The sequence below is a fragment of the Hippichthys cyanospilos genome, chromosome 12 (assembly GCF_059441005.1).
Source record: "Hippichthys cyanospilos isolate Australia breed blue-spotted pipefish chromosome 12, RoL_Hcya_1.0, whole genome shotgun sequence".
NCBI classification, from domain to species: domain Eukaryota; kingdom Metazoa; phylum Chordata; class Actinopteri; order Syngnathiformes; family Syngnathidae; genus Hippichthys; species Hippichthys cyanospilos.
In genome coordinates, this window is record NC_142380.1 from 10,559,792 (window position 1) to 10,578,037 (window position 18,246).

The window sequence follows — 18,246 nt, forward strand, 5'->3', positions numbered from 1 at the left end:
TTTAATGAAACGTTTAATTAATAAATTACACTTTTAATGATCTAATTAAACATTTAATTTATTATTGGGCGAATAAACAGGTGAACTGTAAAAACACAAACAGTGAAAAAACAAACACCGAACAGTTTTATCTAATCTTGCGACAGATGAGCGCATACTTAAAAAAGAAGTGGAAAAAAGCATAAACAAAACGAGACAACGATAACCAGAACAAAATTTACCGAATAGAGCTCTTATTTTTAAATATGCTTCCATAACACCGTAATTCCGAGTTTTAAAACAACTTGACTAGTTCACCGGACACCAAGCAAAATCAAGTTGATGTAAAACGATCAAACATAGATATGATGCCGGTGGGTTGTTCATACTGTTGTGACAGGTGAATGTAAATAAAATAAAACTATAGAAAATAATAAAAAATGAATTGACCGGACCTAAGTTGTACTCATATTCAGTGAGACTTTACTTTTATTTTCACTTATTTTCTGTCGCATTTTCTAACCGGAAAACAGCACCTACACACGAAAATACTGGCTGAAACGTAAAAATAAAAAGTAGACGTTTTTGCTTTAAGTAATAGAAAAGCCACACGACAACAAGTCATTTGGTTAACCAGAGAATGCTAATTTTTATTTCCTTTTGTCTTCAGTTGGTTACTTCCGGGTTTTAAACACAATCGTCATCGACGACGTGTTCGGAAGTCCACCCCCCCCTCCCCTGCCACCCCCCCAAAATAGAAGCTGAACCGTCAAAACATAAACAGAGCAGTCGACCTTGTTTGAACGCCGCACAGTTCGTTTCCTTCTGCAAACTTGACGCACAATGCGGCGTCTTTTCTGTCTCAGGCTGGCAGGCCGAGGCGCGGTGTGAGGATAGCAAAGCTGCTAAATAAAAAGATTATAAAGACTGAGCTTTAAGAGAGAAGGGAGAAAAAAGAAGTGCGCTGAGTCGGGCCTGCGAGTCGAGGTAATAAAAAAAATGCTAAGGCTAAGTTAGCTGCTGTGTATGAGACAAAACATGTGTTTGCAGAAACATAAATGACAGCTACGTATTTGTCGATATTTTATCAACCGCGTCGAAGCTAGCAAGCTTTATGCTAATGCCAGCGGGCCTGCAAACGTCAAACCGAGTTTTAACGATGCCGTCACAAAGAGTCCGAGGATAAATTGGACTGGCATTAGCCCGCTTGTTAGCCTTTATAGCAGGTTGCATGCGCCTCTCACGCGCACACTTGACGGGATAATGGTGAACTTTTACAGTCATCTTGACTACTTTGAGACACCTGAATGACTTTTTCTCTCTGCTTACGTTTCCGACAGACTCGCTTTCACGGACGTCATGGCAGAAACCGAAAGCAAATCCACATCGCTCAACGGTAACGCCGTTGCAAAACCACCTGTGGTAGCCATTTAGTCTCTTTTCTGACTTCTGTTGTTGTCTTTTATTATTAGGAACCTGTGTGCAAGAAGAAGCCTCAGGAGATCAACGCAAGGACGAGGACGCCTCTGGGAGCAAAGATGGAGCCAAGCACAATGGTAAATCCATTTTTTCTGTAAATTATTCACTAGGGTGGATGAACACTAGAATTTGAAGGTAAACTGGACTAAATATGCCTTATCGATTGGATTTGATGTCACATGGCTTTCAGATCAGTGAGCATCCCGCTTGGGTTTCGGTTTAGATGGTGAAACATGCAAGTGATTGGTTATTTTTGAGCATATAAACATCCGCAGTTAGGAGGTTTGCACACTTATGCAACTATTCTATCCCTCTAGAAAAATTGCAGTTTGTTTGTACTTTTTTAGGTGTGTAGACATTTTATATATTCACTGTTTAGACTATTTTGAGTTTTTAATGAACCAAACACGCACATTTTTAAAAAGTGGAAGGAAGCCAGACTAGGGATTTTTTTTTCTGCAATGTTTTTGCTGGGGGGCAAAATGGTGGAAGAGTGGTTAGTCTGCCGCACACTGCAGAGGTCGCAGGTTCAATTCCAGCTGGAGTTTGCATGTTCTCCCTTTGCATGTATGTGTTTTGTTCTGGTACCTGATTTTCTCCCATATTCCCCAAAACATGCATGGTGGTGCTCCAAATGTCCCTTAGGTATGTTTGTGAGTGTGAATGATTGTCCTTCGATATGTGCCCGGCGATTATCTTCACAAGTTGTGAAGGTAATGGATGATTGGGTAATTTTGTTAGGAAATTGTTAATTTTTTAGTCACGAAAATTAGAGTTGCATTCATTACACTTGCATGAGATGAACAAAAGGTTAAATCAGCTGCGTTTAGTACATGTGAAGAGACTTGCCTTCCTAGGCACACGTTACCGTCCCATTTGCAGTTTTTTATAGTCACACCCCAAAGTGGCCCACTTTCAAGATTCGAGAGTTTCTTTGTAAATGGTAAATGGACTTTCACTTAAACAGCGCCTTGGGTACTCAATGCGCTTTACACTAGTCATTTTACTTACTGATGACACAGCATCAGGAGCAACTGGGGGTTCAGTGTCTTGCTCGAAGACATTTCGACATGGTCTTGATGGTCGGGGGACCTATCCCACAGCCTCTCAGCTGGGAGACGACCACTCTACCACCGACCAACGCCGCCCCATATTGTCAAATATATTGTATTATTATACCACACAATGGAATTCTTATTCTGTTCACCTCCCGGAGCAGCTGACAACATTCCATCATCGAGCAAATAAATAGCAATAAAACAACAGACAGAAAAAAATGTGCTAATAATATAGTGCAAAATTTCATGTAGTGCAAAATCCTGAATGCAACATTCACGTCCATGTGTGTTTTTCTACCTCAAGACAACGGAGAGGCATCCGGTGACAGGAACATGCCGGAAAGTGATCTGAAGAAGGAGGAAGATGAGGAGGATGATGAGGAGGAGGAAGACACCGAAAGCATGGATGGCAGCGGCCTCTTCTCTCTGACTGAGGATGGTGAAAGAGAGAGTGAGGGTGGCAGGCAAGAGAGGGTGAAGGATGGAGGGAGGAGGGCCACCAGGAAGCGAAACCGACCCTGCGGCGGCAATAACAACCGTTCATCCAGCTCAGACGAGGACGACGACGAGGAGCTGAAAGATGACGACGAAGATGATGACGACGACAACGAGGCGATGGAGGCGTGGTTGGGCGCCGAGCTGCGGGACCTGCGCGGGCCGGCGTGGCGCGCCATCCCTTCCCTGCGCTGCCGGGAGATTGGGCGGGACTCGCAGCAGTTTGTAAGGCGTGTGTGCGGCGCCCGCGGCCTGGTGCAGAGGCTGGAGCTGCAGGGTCGGCTAGAGAGGCACGCCGGCTGCGTCAACACGCTGCACTTCAACCCGTCGGGCACGCGACTAGCGTCCGGCAGCGATGACCTCCGCGTGGTCATCTGGGACTGGGCCATCCGGCGCGCCGAGCTGGAGTTCGACAGCGGGCACAAGAGCAATGTCTTTCAGGTGAGGGGCAGAACATTTTCCTTCACTGTACAGGAACGTCCACTATTTAACACAGAAGTTAACCATTATCTAAAATTAAAGGGATACTTGACTTATTTAGTCACTTTCAACAATAAAAAGTTAATGAGTACGCAGGTGTCATTTTTCGTCGACAGTATGTGGCAAAATGTATTTTAAAGGTATTAAACTCAATCTCTGTTAATGATGACAGTAGATATCAAAGATCCAGTTTTACCCTAGTAGTTAGTAGTTAATAACTTCATTTAAAGCTGTTTAACTACATACATTAAACGTCTTTTTTAACTGGGCTGGCAATGATTGAGTTAAATGTTCATAAAAAATGTTGAGTCATGAAATTAACTGTAGATCAAATATTAACTTTTGATTACTGAAAATGGCCAAATGAATAAAATATCACCTTCAAGGAATAATATCAACATGAAACAACCTTTTGAAGGAGGGGTATGCCAGACCAGTTTTCAAAGATAGTTGCCGTCAGTTTGTTTTTTCCCCACGTAAGAACAGACTTCACGTACAACAGTTCAACTCTCTTCACAATAAGCAGTAGTCAGAAAAAAGGCCCTTGGTATCCAATTAAAAACAAAGAGAATTAGGAGAATTAGAATTACAGAAATGCATTGAGAAGGATTATTTCAATTTTCCTGCTCAATTTATATCGTGATCACTCAAGTCACATTAGATTTTGACTTTAAACATACCGAAACTTGTTGTGGTATGCTAGGCCAAGTTCCTACCTCACAGCGGCGACTCCACCTTGGCCATGTGCGCCCGTGATGGTCAGATTCGCGTGGCCGAGCTCTCCGCCACCCAACGCTGCAAGAACACCAAGAGGGTGGCTCAGCACAAAGGGGCCGCACACAAGGTCGAGTCACCCCCATACATACGTACACACACGGACGCACACTCCCATTGTCAACTGTAATCTTTTTCTCTTATCAGTTGGCCCTTGAGCCGGACTCGCCGTGCTCTTTTCTGTCGGCGGGAGAGGACGCCATGGTGTTTGGAATCGACCTGCGGCTTGACCGTCCCGCTAAGTGAGTGCTTAGGCGTCATCCAAAACAATGTTAAAGAGTTATGTCATGAGAGTTCAGGCAAGTCCTTTATCCTAACCCTTGAGATGGAGTAAAAAGTCACATTGATTGCAGTCATTAACTGTATCCCTTTTAACTCATTAAAATAAAATTTTGACTTACCATAAATATTGGACGATGAGCAGCTACTTTTTCTCAAGTTGAACCCTATGAGTTCAACATGTATATGCAGCTTATCTGCAGTTTTTCTACTAGCCACCTGGGGGCAATCTCACAGTTAACAAAGGGAGACAGAAGAAGATGCGATTGAAGTATTGACCACATGGCACCCTCCATTAGTAAACACAATCAGGCACAATCTTTGTTTTTGCAATTTATAATCTAGTGCTCCTTTAAGTCTGAAAAATCTGGTACATAGCAGCTGTAAATGGCAGTGAATGAGTTTATCTATTTACTGCCAACCCAGATAAAATGGATTTTTGATGTCCATAGCCGTCAATGGCGGCGAATAAGTTAACATTGCTATTCTTTCAAATGTATTGCAGCAAACTGGTGATGGTGAAAGAGGGCGACAAAAAAGTGGGCCTCTACACCATCTTCGTCAACCCAGCCAAGACGCATCACTTTGCGGTCGGCGGGAGGGATCAGTATGTCAGGTGCGTTTGCAAAATGGCCACCACCAGTGTGAAATCTGGGCCCGCTCAACAAAAAAGTTGTAATATGAATGACGGCAGATGGCTGCAGTATGTGATTGTTGTTTGTCAATATATGTTGCAGGCATAGCTAGAAAAGTAAACAGATAAGCAGTCATGATTAGACCAGTTAAGTATCTTTTTACACACGTAGTGGAGAATAACCGGCCAAAATGTCATCCTTGCTCGGTAGGATTTACGACCAGAGAAAGATAAACGAGAATGACAATAACGGCGTGCTGAAGAAGTTCTGCCCCTCGCATCTGGTGTCCAGCGAGTCCAAAACCAACATCACCTGCCTGGTGTACAGTCACGACGGCACAGGTATGCTGAGGCACTGATGCAATCGCGAATGTCGATTTGAGCAAACCTCAGTTTTTTGCAGCCGTCACAGAATGAGCCTTGCAGCAAATAGACAAAATCTTCAATAATTGAACCCCTTGCCATAAAAGACATTTCTAATTGCCTATGACCGGATTATTTTTTTTTAAACTGATCGTTACAACAAAGAAAGAATAAACAACAAAGCATCAACACCATGCATCCAGCATGTACGTAATCATGAACCCATGTCACACAAACTGTATTCATTTACTCCAACAAGCCACTGAACAGTGGATATAGCCAGCAAATCCCAAAGGATAACCATGCAGGTGTTGACAGCATGCTTATGATTTGGATCCAGAGCTACTAGCGAGTTACAACGACGAGGACATCTACCTGTTCGACTCCAATCACAGCGACGGCGCCGACTACTGCAGGAGATACAAGGGACATCGCAACAACGCCACAGGTGGGATGACACCTTCGGCCAAACGTCTATCGGTTGCCAACAAATGTCCTCGCTTCTGCCCGGCAGTGAAGGGCGTCAACTTCTACGGCCCGTGCAGCGAGTTTGTGGTGAGCGGCAGCGACTGCGGACACATCTACCTGTGGGACAAACACTCGGCCCGCATCGTCCAGTTCATGGAAGGCGACAGAGGCGGAGTGGTGAGTACGGGCCGGGCGTAGAGATGGCCTGATGAAGCCTCGGGAAACTTTGCAGGTCTTTGCCATTTGATTTGCAAAAGAGGTCGAGATTTGCAGAAGAGATGTCGGCTTTTGCCAAAGCTTGATGACTCCCCCTTGGAAACTTTTTTTTGGGCAGAACTTAGAATAACCCTGAGTTCATTAGCATGGCATTAGCATGGCAACCAAGCTCAACTTTAAAAGCTGACTTCTTGTGGCCTGTTGTGTGATTCACTGGGGCGGCAAACCATGGACTCATTGATATTGAATTCACTCGCAGCTGCTCAATTCCCATGTTGCTCCCCGTAGCCGATAGCGTGCAGTTTAAACTGTGCTTCATAAGCGGGACTCTTTATTGATGCCATTATCGAAGGTTTTACTCTTTAGCCAAACCGCTGTTATGCCAAACACATATTCTGTATATCAGGGCTGCTTTCTATTTTTGCCTGGACATGATCTGTTTACTTTGTTAGAAGTCCTAAAAGACATAAGAGACACTGCATGCTGCCTGTCAAGTCATGATATCGTAGTCAAAGCCAAACTGTGTGAGGAAGTCAGTCGATCCATCACAATAAACTGCGCTTATGATACAAGTAACATATGACACGGACATCACTGCTATGCTTTTATTTCGATTTTTTTTTTTTTTTTCTCGGAACCTTAGTCACAACAACACTCAACCATCTTAGTGCACGGCTTGCCTCCTCTCTGCCGCCCAAACTTCCCTCTTTAACGTCCGCATCCTGTCCTCCATCACGACATGTAAGGTTTTCAGTCAAGCCGGAGCGCTCATCGATGTCACTCAGCAACATTTACGGATTTTGAAACTCGGTGCACACGTACGCCTCGCGCAGTGCATCATAAGACGCCTTGTCGATTTTGGCGATAATTTAAGACTGTTAAATGAGTCTTATTGCCTTAAAAATACTTAGATTTATGTCTGTCAAACTTGTCTGGCCAATTCTACTGACAAGTAGCTTGTCAGTTGTTATTAACCTTTTTAGCGATAATGAAAATTTGGGGAATTTTAAATCGATTCTGAATTGTAATGAATTAGAAGCCTGATTTTTATGTGAATCTTTTTTTTTTTTAGGAGGTGAGCAATCTCTTATTTTGTAAGGATTTTTGCGTGAATGCTACTTTTAAAATATACTTTTGATCTCACATACCACTGGAGTGCCTTCCGTTTATTATATTAAGCCTAGTAATCCATTTCAGTTGATGTATTGAATACAAACACAAGCATATACTTTGATTTCTTAAGTCTTTTGTTTTTGAATATTTTATGTTTATATAATTCAGCATACATTTCAAATCATGTTAGAAGTTCATCCAGTCTGGCCAAATTAGTGGGCCGTGTTTTTGTCCCCAAAACCCCAAAAATGTTTCAGTTAACAAAATATAACAACAAAAAAGACTCTTTAGTTTTTGTTGCCAGAGAAATCACAAAAATGTTCAAAAAATGCAACCCTTGTTTAGGAGATGAACGTAAAAAGACAAGTTGAAAAAACAATAATAAAAAAAACGGCGCTTGACAGGTGAACTGCTTAGAGCCGCACCCCCACCTGCCAGGCATGGCCACTAGCGGCCTGGACCACGACATCAAGCTGTGGGCCCCCACCGCCGAGACCCCCACTGGACTCAAGGGCCTCAAAGAGGTATTGCGCTTCAAAGCTCAGCTTCATTTTGGCAAGCGCCCTTGAAGTCAACCGCGGCGCTCTTTGCGGCCTACCTACCTGAAGGTGATGAAGAAGAACAAGCGGGATCGCGACGAGGACAGCGTGCGGCACGGTGACCATCACGACACGCAGCTGCTGTGGTTCCTGATGAGACACATGAGGAATCGACGGCCCCCGAGGGTGAGTGTTTATCGCGTCGCGTTGCTGTAAATAATGAATCATTCATTCCAATAGCGAAAAATGATTTGAAAGGTTTTGAATTTAAAGCGTGGGTATCACCGTAAATGGGCTCACCTGGCTAATTTCCTCTCATCTCGTTCTGCTTCCGTGCAGGCCCGGCGCGAGGGAGCCGACGCCGATACAGACGAGTCCTGGAGCTCGCCAGACACCTCTGACGAAGAGGAGGGCGGTCCCGATCATGTCCAGTGCATGTCCTCCTGAGCCGCGCACACTCACACATATCCACATATTGTCCAGTAAAAAGCAGCTATGTCCATAAAAGAAAGACAGCAGTGTTTCAGATTACAAGGGAAAAAACAATCTCAATTTACTGGGGGGGAAAAAAAAAAAAACAATTTGCGTTGCAAAAATGCTTTTTTGATAATAGAACAAAAAGTTTTGTTTCTAAAAACGTTTGCGAAAATAATAAACAGTCCAAATGGTCATTTTTGTTTCCATAAATCCTTGATGTTAATTAAGTTTCCATATGCAGATATTGGTTCCTAAAAATAACAAACTCATTGACAACAATGGAGGGGGGTAAAATATTATTTGGGGTTTCTGCGCACTAACAAAAAACACCCGTTTCAGATCCATACAGTCAAGCATATGCAGTTACACTTGTCCCCTGAAATTGTCATGCGATTTATTTTGATGCACAGCGAGCCACTAACCAAAAAAAAAAACTCCGCATCTCCGAATTCAGTGTAAACAAAGGGCGAGGCTGCTTTTTACTGGACAATCATGAAGCCTACGTGCAGCTTTGGCATTATTGACACACTGGCGCACACCAAGGAAACCCTGCAACCACGCAGATCGCCGGCCACCGTACCAAGACTTCAACTTGTTTCCGATGTCCCGTTTTTGACTGCTGCCTCAATGTTCACCAGCACGTAGCCACCCTCCTTCCCGTCTCCGCCCATTTGCCAGTTTCCCGCCGCAGACTACTGAGTGCACTTTGAATTCAGGGATGTTGCAGTTTGACATACGCAGAAAAACTGCAGTTTGACATTAAGAGTGATTTTTCGTTATCAGGGGTGAAGATGGAGTTTTTTTTGTTTTTGTCCGCAGCGTTTGTAGATCTCCGCTTTTAGGCTTCTTCCTGTTCACAAGGAAGCGTTTTGCTCGTCCACTTCACAGCATGCACCGCGGAAGGGATTTTTTTTTTTTTTTAAGTCCCCCTGATGGACGTTGCTCATGTTCACCACACTGTTTCAAGTAGTATGGCATTTGAAGGGAAAACCAAACGGCAACCGACAGAAATACAAAAAGAAAAACCATTCGATCTGAAGCGGAATTACAAGCAGATGAATCGGTTGGATCATCTTGGGATTTGTGCGGGAGGGGATTTTTAAGGAGGGTGGAGGTTTCTTTGGACATCATGCTTGCCCGTTCTTTGTGGTGTGAGAGCCCGGCTTTTTCTTTCTCGTTTTCTGAGAACTCTTAGTCTAATTGTACATATATAAATATGAAAACTGTAAAAAAATAAATAAATGAAAATGGAAAAAAAAAACCTTTAGAAGATGCTGTTTGATGTCACGCATTTGATTGGTTAACGCAGAGGTTTATATTCGATACAGAGCCAATGTGCACCTTTTTCTTTTGTCTGCCTATGACTGTCCTTTACAGTATTATGTTTCCATTGTACACAATACTGTATTTCATTTTGAGAATTCAAATTTTAGCCACCCGCAGGCTTAAGGTTACAAAACATCTGTTGGAAGAATTTGTGCAATAAAACAAAAACAGTGCTCTTGATTGTCTTTTTGGGTTTTACATTAATGTCTCATTAAAATGATTAGTGTAATGGTTATGGACGCATATCCCGTTGCTAGGTTTGTTATTTCGGAGATTCAGAATACAAAGCGTAGCATCCGGTGGCACATTCCTAAGGAACTTTTTTTTTTTTTTTTTGTGGTGCATGTTTTCCCCAAGAAGTTAATACCGAAGACACTTCGGCAGATGCTTGGTACTGTTCTATGGGATCTGATCATTTTTTAATATTTTGCACTGCCATGACAATGACTCTGAGATATGAGTGACCCACATTCAATTTTTTCCCCCAAATAGTAGTTAAGTACTAAAATAACTAATTAGGATAGTTGTCATTTGCAATAAAACCTGTAGATGTTCTTTTTTTTCATATTTTTTTTTATTTAACAGACAAGCTAGTATGTACAATCAGGCATCTGACCTGTGAGCATTTCATTCTATAAAAGCGTCCCGATACGCGTTATTCCTTGTAGTGCAGAAAGAGCTGCAGCCTCTTGCGGTGCTCGGCGGACATGTGCACGGCGCTGAAGGGGCGCAAGGATAAAACGTTAGGAACAGCGTGTATGCATGCAGCCTGCAGCAGTGACGTAGCGGCAACTCACTTGAGGTGATCTCCAAAGGTAGTGGTGATTCGGTAGATGGCCGTCTTGAGCGCGGCCCTGAGAGAGAAGCGCAACGTCTTGTAGGCCTCCTCGCCCGTGCCGTTCGCCGTCCTCGCGGGCTTGGTGGAGGCGTGAGGCAGCTTGAAGTGTCGGTCCACCGCCTGTCGCAGATATTCCATTTTACTTTCAGATATGTAGGAATACCTTTTAAAATCGCTTTACACTTGTATGATAGTTGGGAATGTTTAAATAATAAGGCAAAAATAGGATCCAGAAACTTAAGTGCCGGGGGGCGGCAATGTAAACGACACAGAACTGTAGTTGCCCTCCCTGTCTTCAAACTAACTTCGCATTGTTTCTGCGAAATCCTTAAGTCCTCAATGTCTCCACAAGGAGGCGCAAATTCCCCACAACTGTTTTAGTGCTGCTAAAACTGCTTTTAGTTATTTGAACTACCGCACATTTGTATGACCATACAACATAAAAGCATGATTTTTTTTTTTTTTTTTACAATTACTGTCTTGAATAAAATACATTATAAAATGTTTCAGTCAAACTGTTGGACATTTCCTTTTAAATTGGTAAAATAGTTAATTAGATAAATTAAAATGCATCAATGCATTTTAACCACCAGGAGCCAGAGTTTAACAATATGAAATTCAGTTTTGATATTCCCGTGAGAGGTGTATGAAGTTTTTAAGTATTGTGTAAAAGAAGTGTTGATGCATGTCCCAAACAAAATAAGTCTTCGACACTGGGATAAAAGTGCGTTAGCGCCACTGGAACAAGTATTCAGTCCTTGATGACAATGTTGAAAAATAAATGCTCAAAACTTTTTTTTTTTTTTACTTTTTCTGATGCTTAAAACTTGACACCTCTCATTTTCAGTGATAAGGGCCTATTGTTAGGGTTGTTTGTTGCAATTTTGTTACTTTGATTCATAAAAGGTTAAGTAACCAATTTTAAGAAAACCAATTGTAACAAATATTCAAAGACACTTTTCAATGTAATCAATGCCATCATTTAAAAAAAACTGCTCATGATCACGTAGCCACAGTACAAAACTGACCTCTTGTAGCAGCAGCATAGTGCTAAGGATGCTGGGTAACGCCGTCTGCACCACGCCAAACTGATCCTCAGAGAAGGAGGCTTGAATCAGGTAGGACAGTCCTGGAAAACACTTGCATGGTTAATGTGGTCAAATGTTAAAAGGGACAATGTTCTTGTTTACCCTCCAATGCCCAAATGTGAGCCTGGCTGTCGGCAAAGAGTGCTTCACTAGAGGCTTCCGGAAGCTGCAAAACAGAGAAAAATAGCTGGCATTGCTAACAAACGTAGTGTCATGTTATAAAGGTGGTGTGAGCTCACCTTGTTGAACAAATATGCTATCAGCACACGCCTGGACAGGAAGCTTTTAACCTGGATAGGATTGAAGCTGATTAATGTCTCAAATGGTGCAATGCCTCAATGAAAAATGTATATGATAATTGTATTGCCAGTAGGGAGTTGGTTAGTAAAAATCCCAAAACAAACAGCCTGATAAAGCCAAGGTTAAAAAAAAAACAGAACCAGTTTGTAGTTGGTACATTTACATTCATCTGAAGCAATCTGGACCATCCAACAGACCTTACCTGTTCCTTCTGGCGGTGGAGAAACTGGGCCAAAAGACTGGGTTGGTAGGGCTTCTGCTTGGGACTGGGCAGTGGGATGGGAGACAATAGAGGGCTCCCAATGGACTGTGAATCTGTACAGAGACAATGGGCGAATGACTAAAGTTATCTGCGGGCTAAGACGTGTACGTCCTCTTACCTGTAGAGGTGGACCACAGTTTGGGGGCCCTCCTCATGACATGCGGGCTCTGCACGGTGCCGTACCACGGCGATCCCTGGTACAAGGACGTGCTGAGATGCCGCAGGCCAGGCGAGGCGAAAAAGTTGTCCTGGTTCGGCGGGGTCAACGGTGCAGTCATTGGCCCGGCTCGGGCAAAGACCGACTCTGGAGTTTTGATCGACATGCTTCTGGCCATCGGAATCATCAGATCTTCCGCGCCAGAGGATACTTTCCGTTAAAAAAAAAAAAAAAAAAAAGTAGGGCAAAATCTTTAGATAGCTTGATATGTTTAAGATGGCACAAACATAAAAAACAGAAAAAAAAAAATCAATAAATGGCTAACGAAGAAGTGAGCACTATGAGATGTCCAAGCATATTTAACAAATGAACCTTGTATAGTTCCAGGAATTACAAGTAGCAACAAATAAAAGCCACAGAAACTACAAGATCCAAGCATAAAAAGTCACTGAAGTCGTGAGGTACAGGTTCCTTGAACTAAATATCCAAAGATGTAAACGTCTGAGTAAATGTATGTATTATGAGTCAGTAGTGGTTGTATGAGGGGTGGGTAAGTCCACACAGGGTGTGAGTGTGTGAGCTTCCATAAAAAGCCTTTATATACTCCATTAAGCAGTGAAAAATGCAGTTCTCCAACTACAAAGGGTTCAGCGAATGTGGTTAAGAAATTTGAACCTTTCAATACCACCACCAAGGTGAAAAGCCACTGTATTAAGAACCCCTATAGTCCCTCGGACTATAGAATCACAAGTTTTTGAAGCTACAAATACAATGAAACAAATGTTGGTGGAACTCTACGTACTAGTAACTAAAGCCTTGGAACAACTATATAAGCAGCAAAAGTGTCTTTACCCAAAGATGAGTCAGATGAGGACTTCAGTTCAATGCTCCCCGAGGAAAGCGACTTAGCCCTGCCGTTGGTGGCAACACTGTCATGGTATGTAACCAACCGCTGGGTCAGGTCGGTCAGAAGCGACTGACACTCCTTGCTGATGGCGTTCCAGTTATGAGGATGTCCACCTGATGGGGAGTGAGAAAGGGGCGATAATTTTAATCACTGTAAATCACATTTAAAAACAAATAGATGTGCAGAAACAAACCTGGCTGACTCAAGCTGAACACCTCACCGCGTCGCAATGGTGAGTGCTGAGAGAGCTGGGCAAGGTCCTGAAGGGCGAGGAACTGTTGGGCGGTGACACTTAAAGTCAACTTCCAATTATGCAAAAAAAAAAAAAAAAAAAAAAAAAGAAAACTGATGGGCTACCTTTAATATGGCGGGCTGTGGGTCAGACAGAACTCTGGGAAGACACTGATGCACGTCCTCGGTGAAAGACGACTGCACTGGAAAACTGTAACCCTGAATGGAGTTATTCCATATCTATCATTTCAGCTCAATCATTAGGACGATTAAGGAACAATATATGGTGAGTGCCTGTGACCCTACTGAGAATAAGTGGCCAAACAAGAGGATGGATGGATGCTTTGCAATAGAAATCAAAGATATTTTTACTGGGCTGACAATTAATGCCATAGTATTGACACTATTGACACGATAAGGGAAAAACGATTTATCTTGCAGTAAATGAGCTAAATGCCCCCACATTGCCAAATGGCAGTGCCTGTAACACAGGAACTTTACTTTCTGAACAAGGAACATTAGTAACATTACTGTGATTGAGAAAGGGGCTGGAAAGGGGTTGGAACTTGCTGAAATGTGTAGACATGTGTGTGTATTGGTGGGGGTCTTTATTAGTTAATGGACCCTGGAAAACTATGCACGAAAACAAAACAAAAAAATCCACATGGTACAAACATTACCAAGAAAAACTATTTGTAACTAAAACTTAAGTGCAAAGAATTTAAAATACCTGTAACTTACAGGTACCAAAAAGCAAAGTACACCCTGGAGCCAGCAAAGATGGGATACTGCTTTGATTAAGTACATCCGCTTTTGCAATAATGTTGTAGCTAGAAAGAGTGTATGAACAGACAAAAAGACAAAACAAACACACACCTCTGTGATAAAAATCCTGAAGAGGAGCAAGGTGGTATACCAGGTGAAGAGCAAAAAGGTGGTGCTGACCCACAGTTGGTAGAGCAGGGACAAGTCCAGTAGGCCACTGATGGTATCCAGACGGTGGGCTGAACTGGAGGCGGAGAGAAAATACTTGCATATATTGAAAAAGCCACGTGCAGAGGGAGCACGTTCAGAAAATGTGCTGACCTGTTCAAGTGAAGGTTAAACATTTTACAGATCCATTCCCTTGGGATGTATCCTGTCAACACAAACAGGAGTAATGCAGTGTAGTAATTGAGATAGTAGAGAATTCTATAACCCCGTACTTTATGGAAAAGAAAATCACCAATAACAACTTGTAATATAAAGAATGGAACTGTTTCAAATTCAAATTCACTGTTTGCGTATCATGATTTCATGCTGTAATCCAGAGAATTGTGCTGCTCCATTTGATAGTTTGATAGTAAACCCGTACTGGGAGTTAAGTGTACTTGCCACGAAGGTTTGTTGTTGTATATCAAAGCAAGAAAATTTGCCTAAAAGGGGGGTGGGGCACTCTTTTGTGACGCCCCTTGCATTCAAAAGTCTAAGTTTATGTGTCTAATTTTTAAAATCACGTTGGGTAAATTTTGGTATGCAGAACTGAATTTGTAAACTCACACACATGAAAAAAGATAACATACCCAAAAAGTAATAGAATACAATGTAGTTCTTGATAGTGTACAGTGCTTGAGAGACACTGCATTTCACTACTAGTGGCAAGGATCCCTTGAACCGAAGGTACTTGTATTGCTGAGGACAGAAGAGCGAGTCACATAGTGAATCCAAACTCATTCAATTAAGACGTGTTCAATGTTTCACGCACCTGAACCGTGTGGAAAGACACATAGTTCATATTGTGGATAACACCAAACAAGCTGTGTGAGAACCCCGCAAAAGCACCTGCCAGCAAGAGGATGAGGTGGTACTCGTTCAGACACACCTGAGACGGACTATAAGATGTGCGTTAGTGTATGTGTTAGCATTTAGTGACTCAAACCTTGCAGTACGGCAGACTTACACGTCATCAGGGCTGCAAGGGTAGGCGAGCATTTCGTAGCGGCCCCCGATGGTGACAGCGGCGCACCAGGCAACGAAGATGCCCATGACACAATGAAGCATCGAGTTGGCCATGTGACGCGGGTGCAGCAGCTGACCCAACAAAGCGATTTTGGAGCAGGCGACGATGGGGATGACTACAGGGGAAGCGGAACACAGACCGGCAAATGTAAGGACGATCTTTTTGTTTGTTTTGTGTTTCCTGTTTATGAGAAACTAACACCAAAAGGTTACAGTGATGGCAAACATGGTTACCATTCAGTGGGGAAAATATTTTCACTAAATAATAAATAATATTATGAAATCAAATAATAAAAGACGTATTCCTATAAATGCTGTTGTAAGGAATTACTCAGAATGTTATTACATTATATTCGAACAATTAATACACTTAACTTTGTTCAAGTATTTTAGAAATATTGAATTCACACCATCTAAATTGCACCATGCTCACCTGTATAATTTTCGAAGATCAGAAAGCCAACCATAGTGGTGACGCCGCAGAGAAGGACAAAGGAGAAAATGCCACTGCCGCTTGTCATGAGGGACAAACATTCTGTATAAAGAAGACATTATGATGTGATAGTGTTGGCTGAGCAGCTCAAAAATAAAATGGTGACCTACTGACCTGAAAGGGTCTGGATTGGGAAAAAAAGACTGAATTTGCTGAGGATGACAAACACAGCTGTGGCGGGGGGCAACAGCAAGACGGCCCAGGCTACGCTGGCTGCAGCCCTCCAGCAAATCACCTATGTACAGTGCAGCCCAAAGCAAGTATGCAAAAGTAAAAAAAAAAAAAAAACATTTCAGGACATTTACAGGTAGCGATCTGCGTGGTTATGCCACTAAAAACTTCCAAGCGTAATTTAAAGTTTTAGTTTCAATGCAAGTGTTTTGGGACTCATGTGACCCCAAGTCGAAATTTCACGACAACATTAATGTTTACAATGTATAGTGTATCAAAATAGTATTTGGGATTTTGGTTAAGCAGGTTTAAAAGCATGTGCTTGTTTGACCTGGTGTGGGCTTTTAATGTTGCTCACTCATCATCATAAACCAAAGATTCATGTCATCTGTGATTCCTTCAAGGTTTGGTATTTTTTCCGAATCAGGGGTCAAGACCAAGAGATGATGAGAATCTTTGTTATTGTGAGCCTCAGATTCCATTTTATCATTTTCTGGGCGTTATGAATCAATTACACACTTCCAGACAGCTGAAGTCGCATTTGGAATACTTGACGTATCTCTTCGATGGCACAACCGTCGAAGGCTCGCCTAATAAGGAATGACATGGGGCGAGGGGAAAATAACTCGTTTTTAATTTATATAACGTCCTTTAAATAACTTATAACTTACTCTCGTAAACATTTACAGTAAATGCGGCTACCTGCTAGGGTGCTAGCTACCGCCAAAATATACCGAAACGATTACACAAAAGGCTTTAACGAGACATACACTCACCTTGCGGACAAACCAACAACTTTGATCCGCAGAAAACATCGCGGAAAGCGACACTTATTCCTTTCTTGGTCAAAGCTTCTGCGGGGCCATCATGCCGCGCCACTTTCGTTCGAAGGACCTCATTTAGGACCCGCACTCCACGAGGGTCGCCTTATATACGCCTGTTTCAAAAGAACTACTGTACAAATGTTAAAAACAAAAACAAAAAATCGGGTGTCATGTAAGGTCATTTTAGAGGATTTTCAATTGCGTTTTAATAGAAATTCTGTATTGGTTCAAGCGGCATATTTGGATTTATTTCTCTAACAATTTACATAAGACTTTGAAAAGCATACACAAATAAAAACTGTTGTTTAAATCACGAGGACATTTGCTTATTTCTAATGACACACATTTAGAAATGAGGTCGGAATGTCTTTCATTTTCAATGCCAGAGGCTTGTACTTTATAGACAAAACGCTCTTGCTACTAATCACCCATCTCTCAATTATTAAACTGCAATTATGAATCAGTTAAAAAGCCTTTTCGTCTCATCACGCATAAAAGACATGTTATCCTGATAAGTGGTAAAGCTCAGTCTATCCAATGCTGTCTTTGCGTCGTCAGTCTTAGTCTCAAAGGCATTAGCGGGTAGCTTTTGAGATGCACTGATGGACATATCCGTCTGAATGGCCTTATGGGTAAACACAGGTTTCTGCCCAGGCTTGAATGCAATGGCGGGAAGGGGTTGCTGCTCCCGCTGAAGCTTTTTGTCTTCCCACAACTTGAGCAGGCGCCGTTGATTGTTGGTCATATCCTTGAGGTTCTGTTGCAGAGACTGGACCTGTTCTTCCAGCAGAGTCTTGGATGTGACGGTGTTGGCCAGTTCGGATGTCAGTTCGTCCACTGTCAGGCCCAACTTGGCAGCCTTCTCTATCAAGGCGGCGCACTCATGCTCCTTCTCATGCAGGTCTTTAATGACGTCCTTGGTGGTCTTGCCGTGGAACTTCGGGCTGCACTCAAGACCGATCTCCGTGCGCAGGGCCTTGACTTGCTTCTTCAGCTCCTTGTTGTCTGCCAACAGAGTCTTGAACTTCTGCTTCAGGGCCTCTGTGGAGCGTAGCCTGGATTCGTACTGCCGGAGTTTGTCCCGCAGGACCCCCTCTCTGTGGACTGCGTCGTCCCTCTCCTTTCGGCACTGCTCCAGGAGTTTTAAGGTCTCGAACTTGGATGCGCGATCACTTTTGATTGTGGCCATCCTACCGCAAATCGAAAGCAACTACAAATCTCCTTTTACAAAATCATTGTTTCCCTTCTTACAGAAAGTCCTCTAGTGGACATCAGCAAGCCCAACTCTGAGGAGTGA

The 18,246-nt window shown here is 42.8% G+C and overlaps 3 protein-coding genes across 4 annotated transcripts; 1 reads left to right on the top strand and 2 right to left on the bottom strand.

The window, feature by feature from the left end:
* Window positions 1-745: 745 nt before the first annotated feature.
* dcaf8 (DDB1 and CUL4 associated factor 8) lies at window positions 746-9,853 on the top strand. 2 transcript variants are annotated; one of them, XM_088430140.1, is made up of 14 exons: window positions 746-966; window positions 1,320-1,375; window positions 1,452-1,535; window positions 2,821-2,980; window positions 3,065-3,452; window positions 4,195-4,335; window positions 4,413-4,507; window positions 5,050-5,160; window positions 5,390-5,520; window positions 5,882-5,989; window positions 6,056-6,186; window positions 7,743-7,862; window positions 7,947-8,063; window positions 8,217-9,853. In XM_088430140.1, exons 2-14 carry the CDS (start codon window positions 1,339-1,341, stop codon window positions 8,322-8,324), a joined length of 1,731 nt encoding a protein of 576 aa, XP_088286266.1. In that variant the 5' UTR covers window positions 746-966; window positions 1,320-1,338; the 3' UTR covers window positions 8,325-9,853. The 2 variants fall into 2 exon arrangements, with proteins under 2 accessions (XP_088286266.1, XP_088286265.1); XM_088430139.1 differs by having other exon boundaries at window positions 2,821-3,452.
* A 390-nt stretch (window positions 9,854-10,243) lies between these two features.
* ndc1 (NDC1 transmembrane nucleoporin) lies at window positions 10,244-17,054 on the bottom strand. The gene is made up of 18 exons (XM_088429766.1): window positions 16,902-17,054; window positions 16,069-16,189; window positions 15,895-15,996; window positions 15,403-15,577; window positions 15,208-15,334; window positions 15,026-15,134; window positions 14,550-14,601; window positions 14,340-14,472; window positions 13,590-13,682; window positions 13,426-13,507; window positions 13,178-13,345; window positions 12,287-12,535; window positions 12,109-12,221; window positions 11,846-11,896; window positions 11,709-11,772; window positions 11,547-11,647; window positions 10,478-10,638; window positions 10,244-10,399 (listed from the first exon to the last, which is right to left on the bottom strand). The coding sequence occupies exons 1-18, from the start codon at window positions 16,938-16,940 to the stop codon at window positions 10,336-10,338; spliced, it is 2,004 nt and encodes a 667-aa protein (XP_088285892.1). The 5' UTR covers window positions 16,941-17,054; the 3' UTR covers window positions 10,244-10,335.
* Window positions 17,055-17,409: 355 nt separating this feature from the next.
* On the bottom strand, window positions 17,410-18,138 carry LOC148414810 (uncharacterized). The gene has a single exon (XM_088430218.1). The coding sequence runs from the start codon at window positions 18,136-18,138 to the stop codon at window positions 17,410-17,412; it is 729 nt and encodes a 242-aa protein (XP_088286344.1).
* Between the last annotated feature and the right edge of the window lie 108 nt (window positions 18,139-18,246).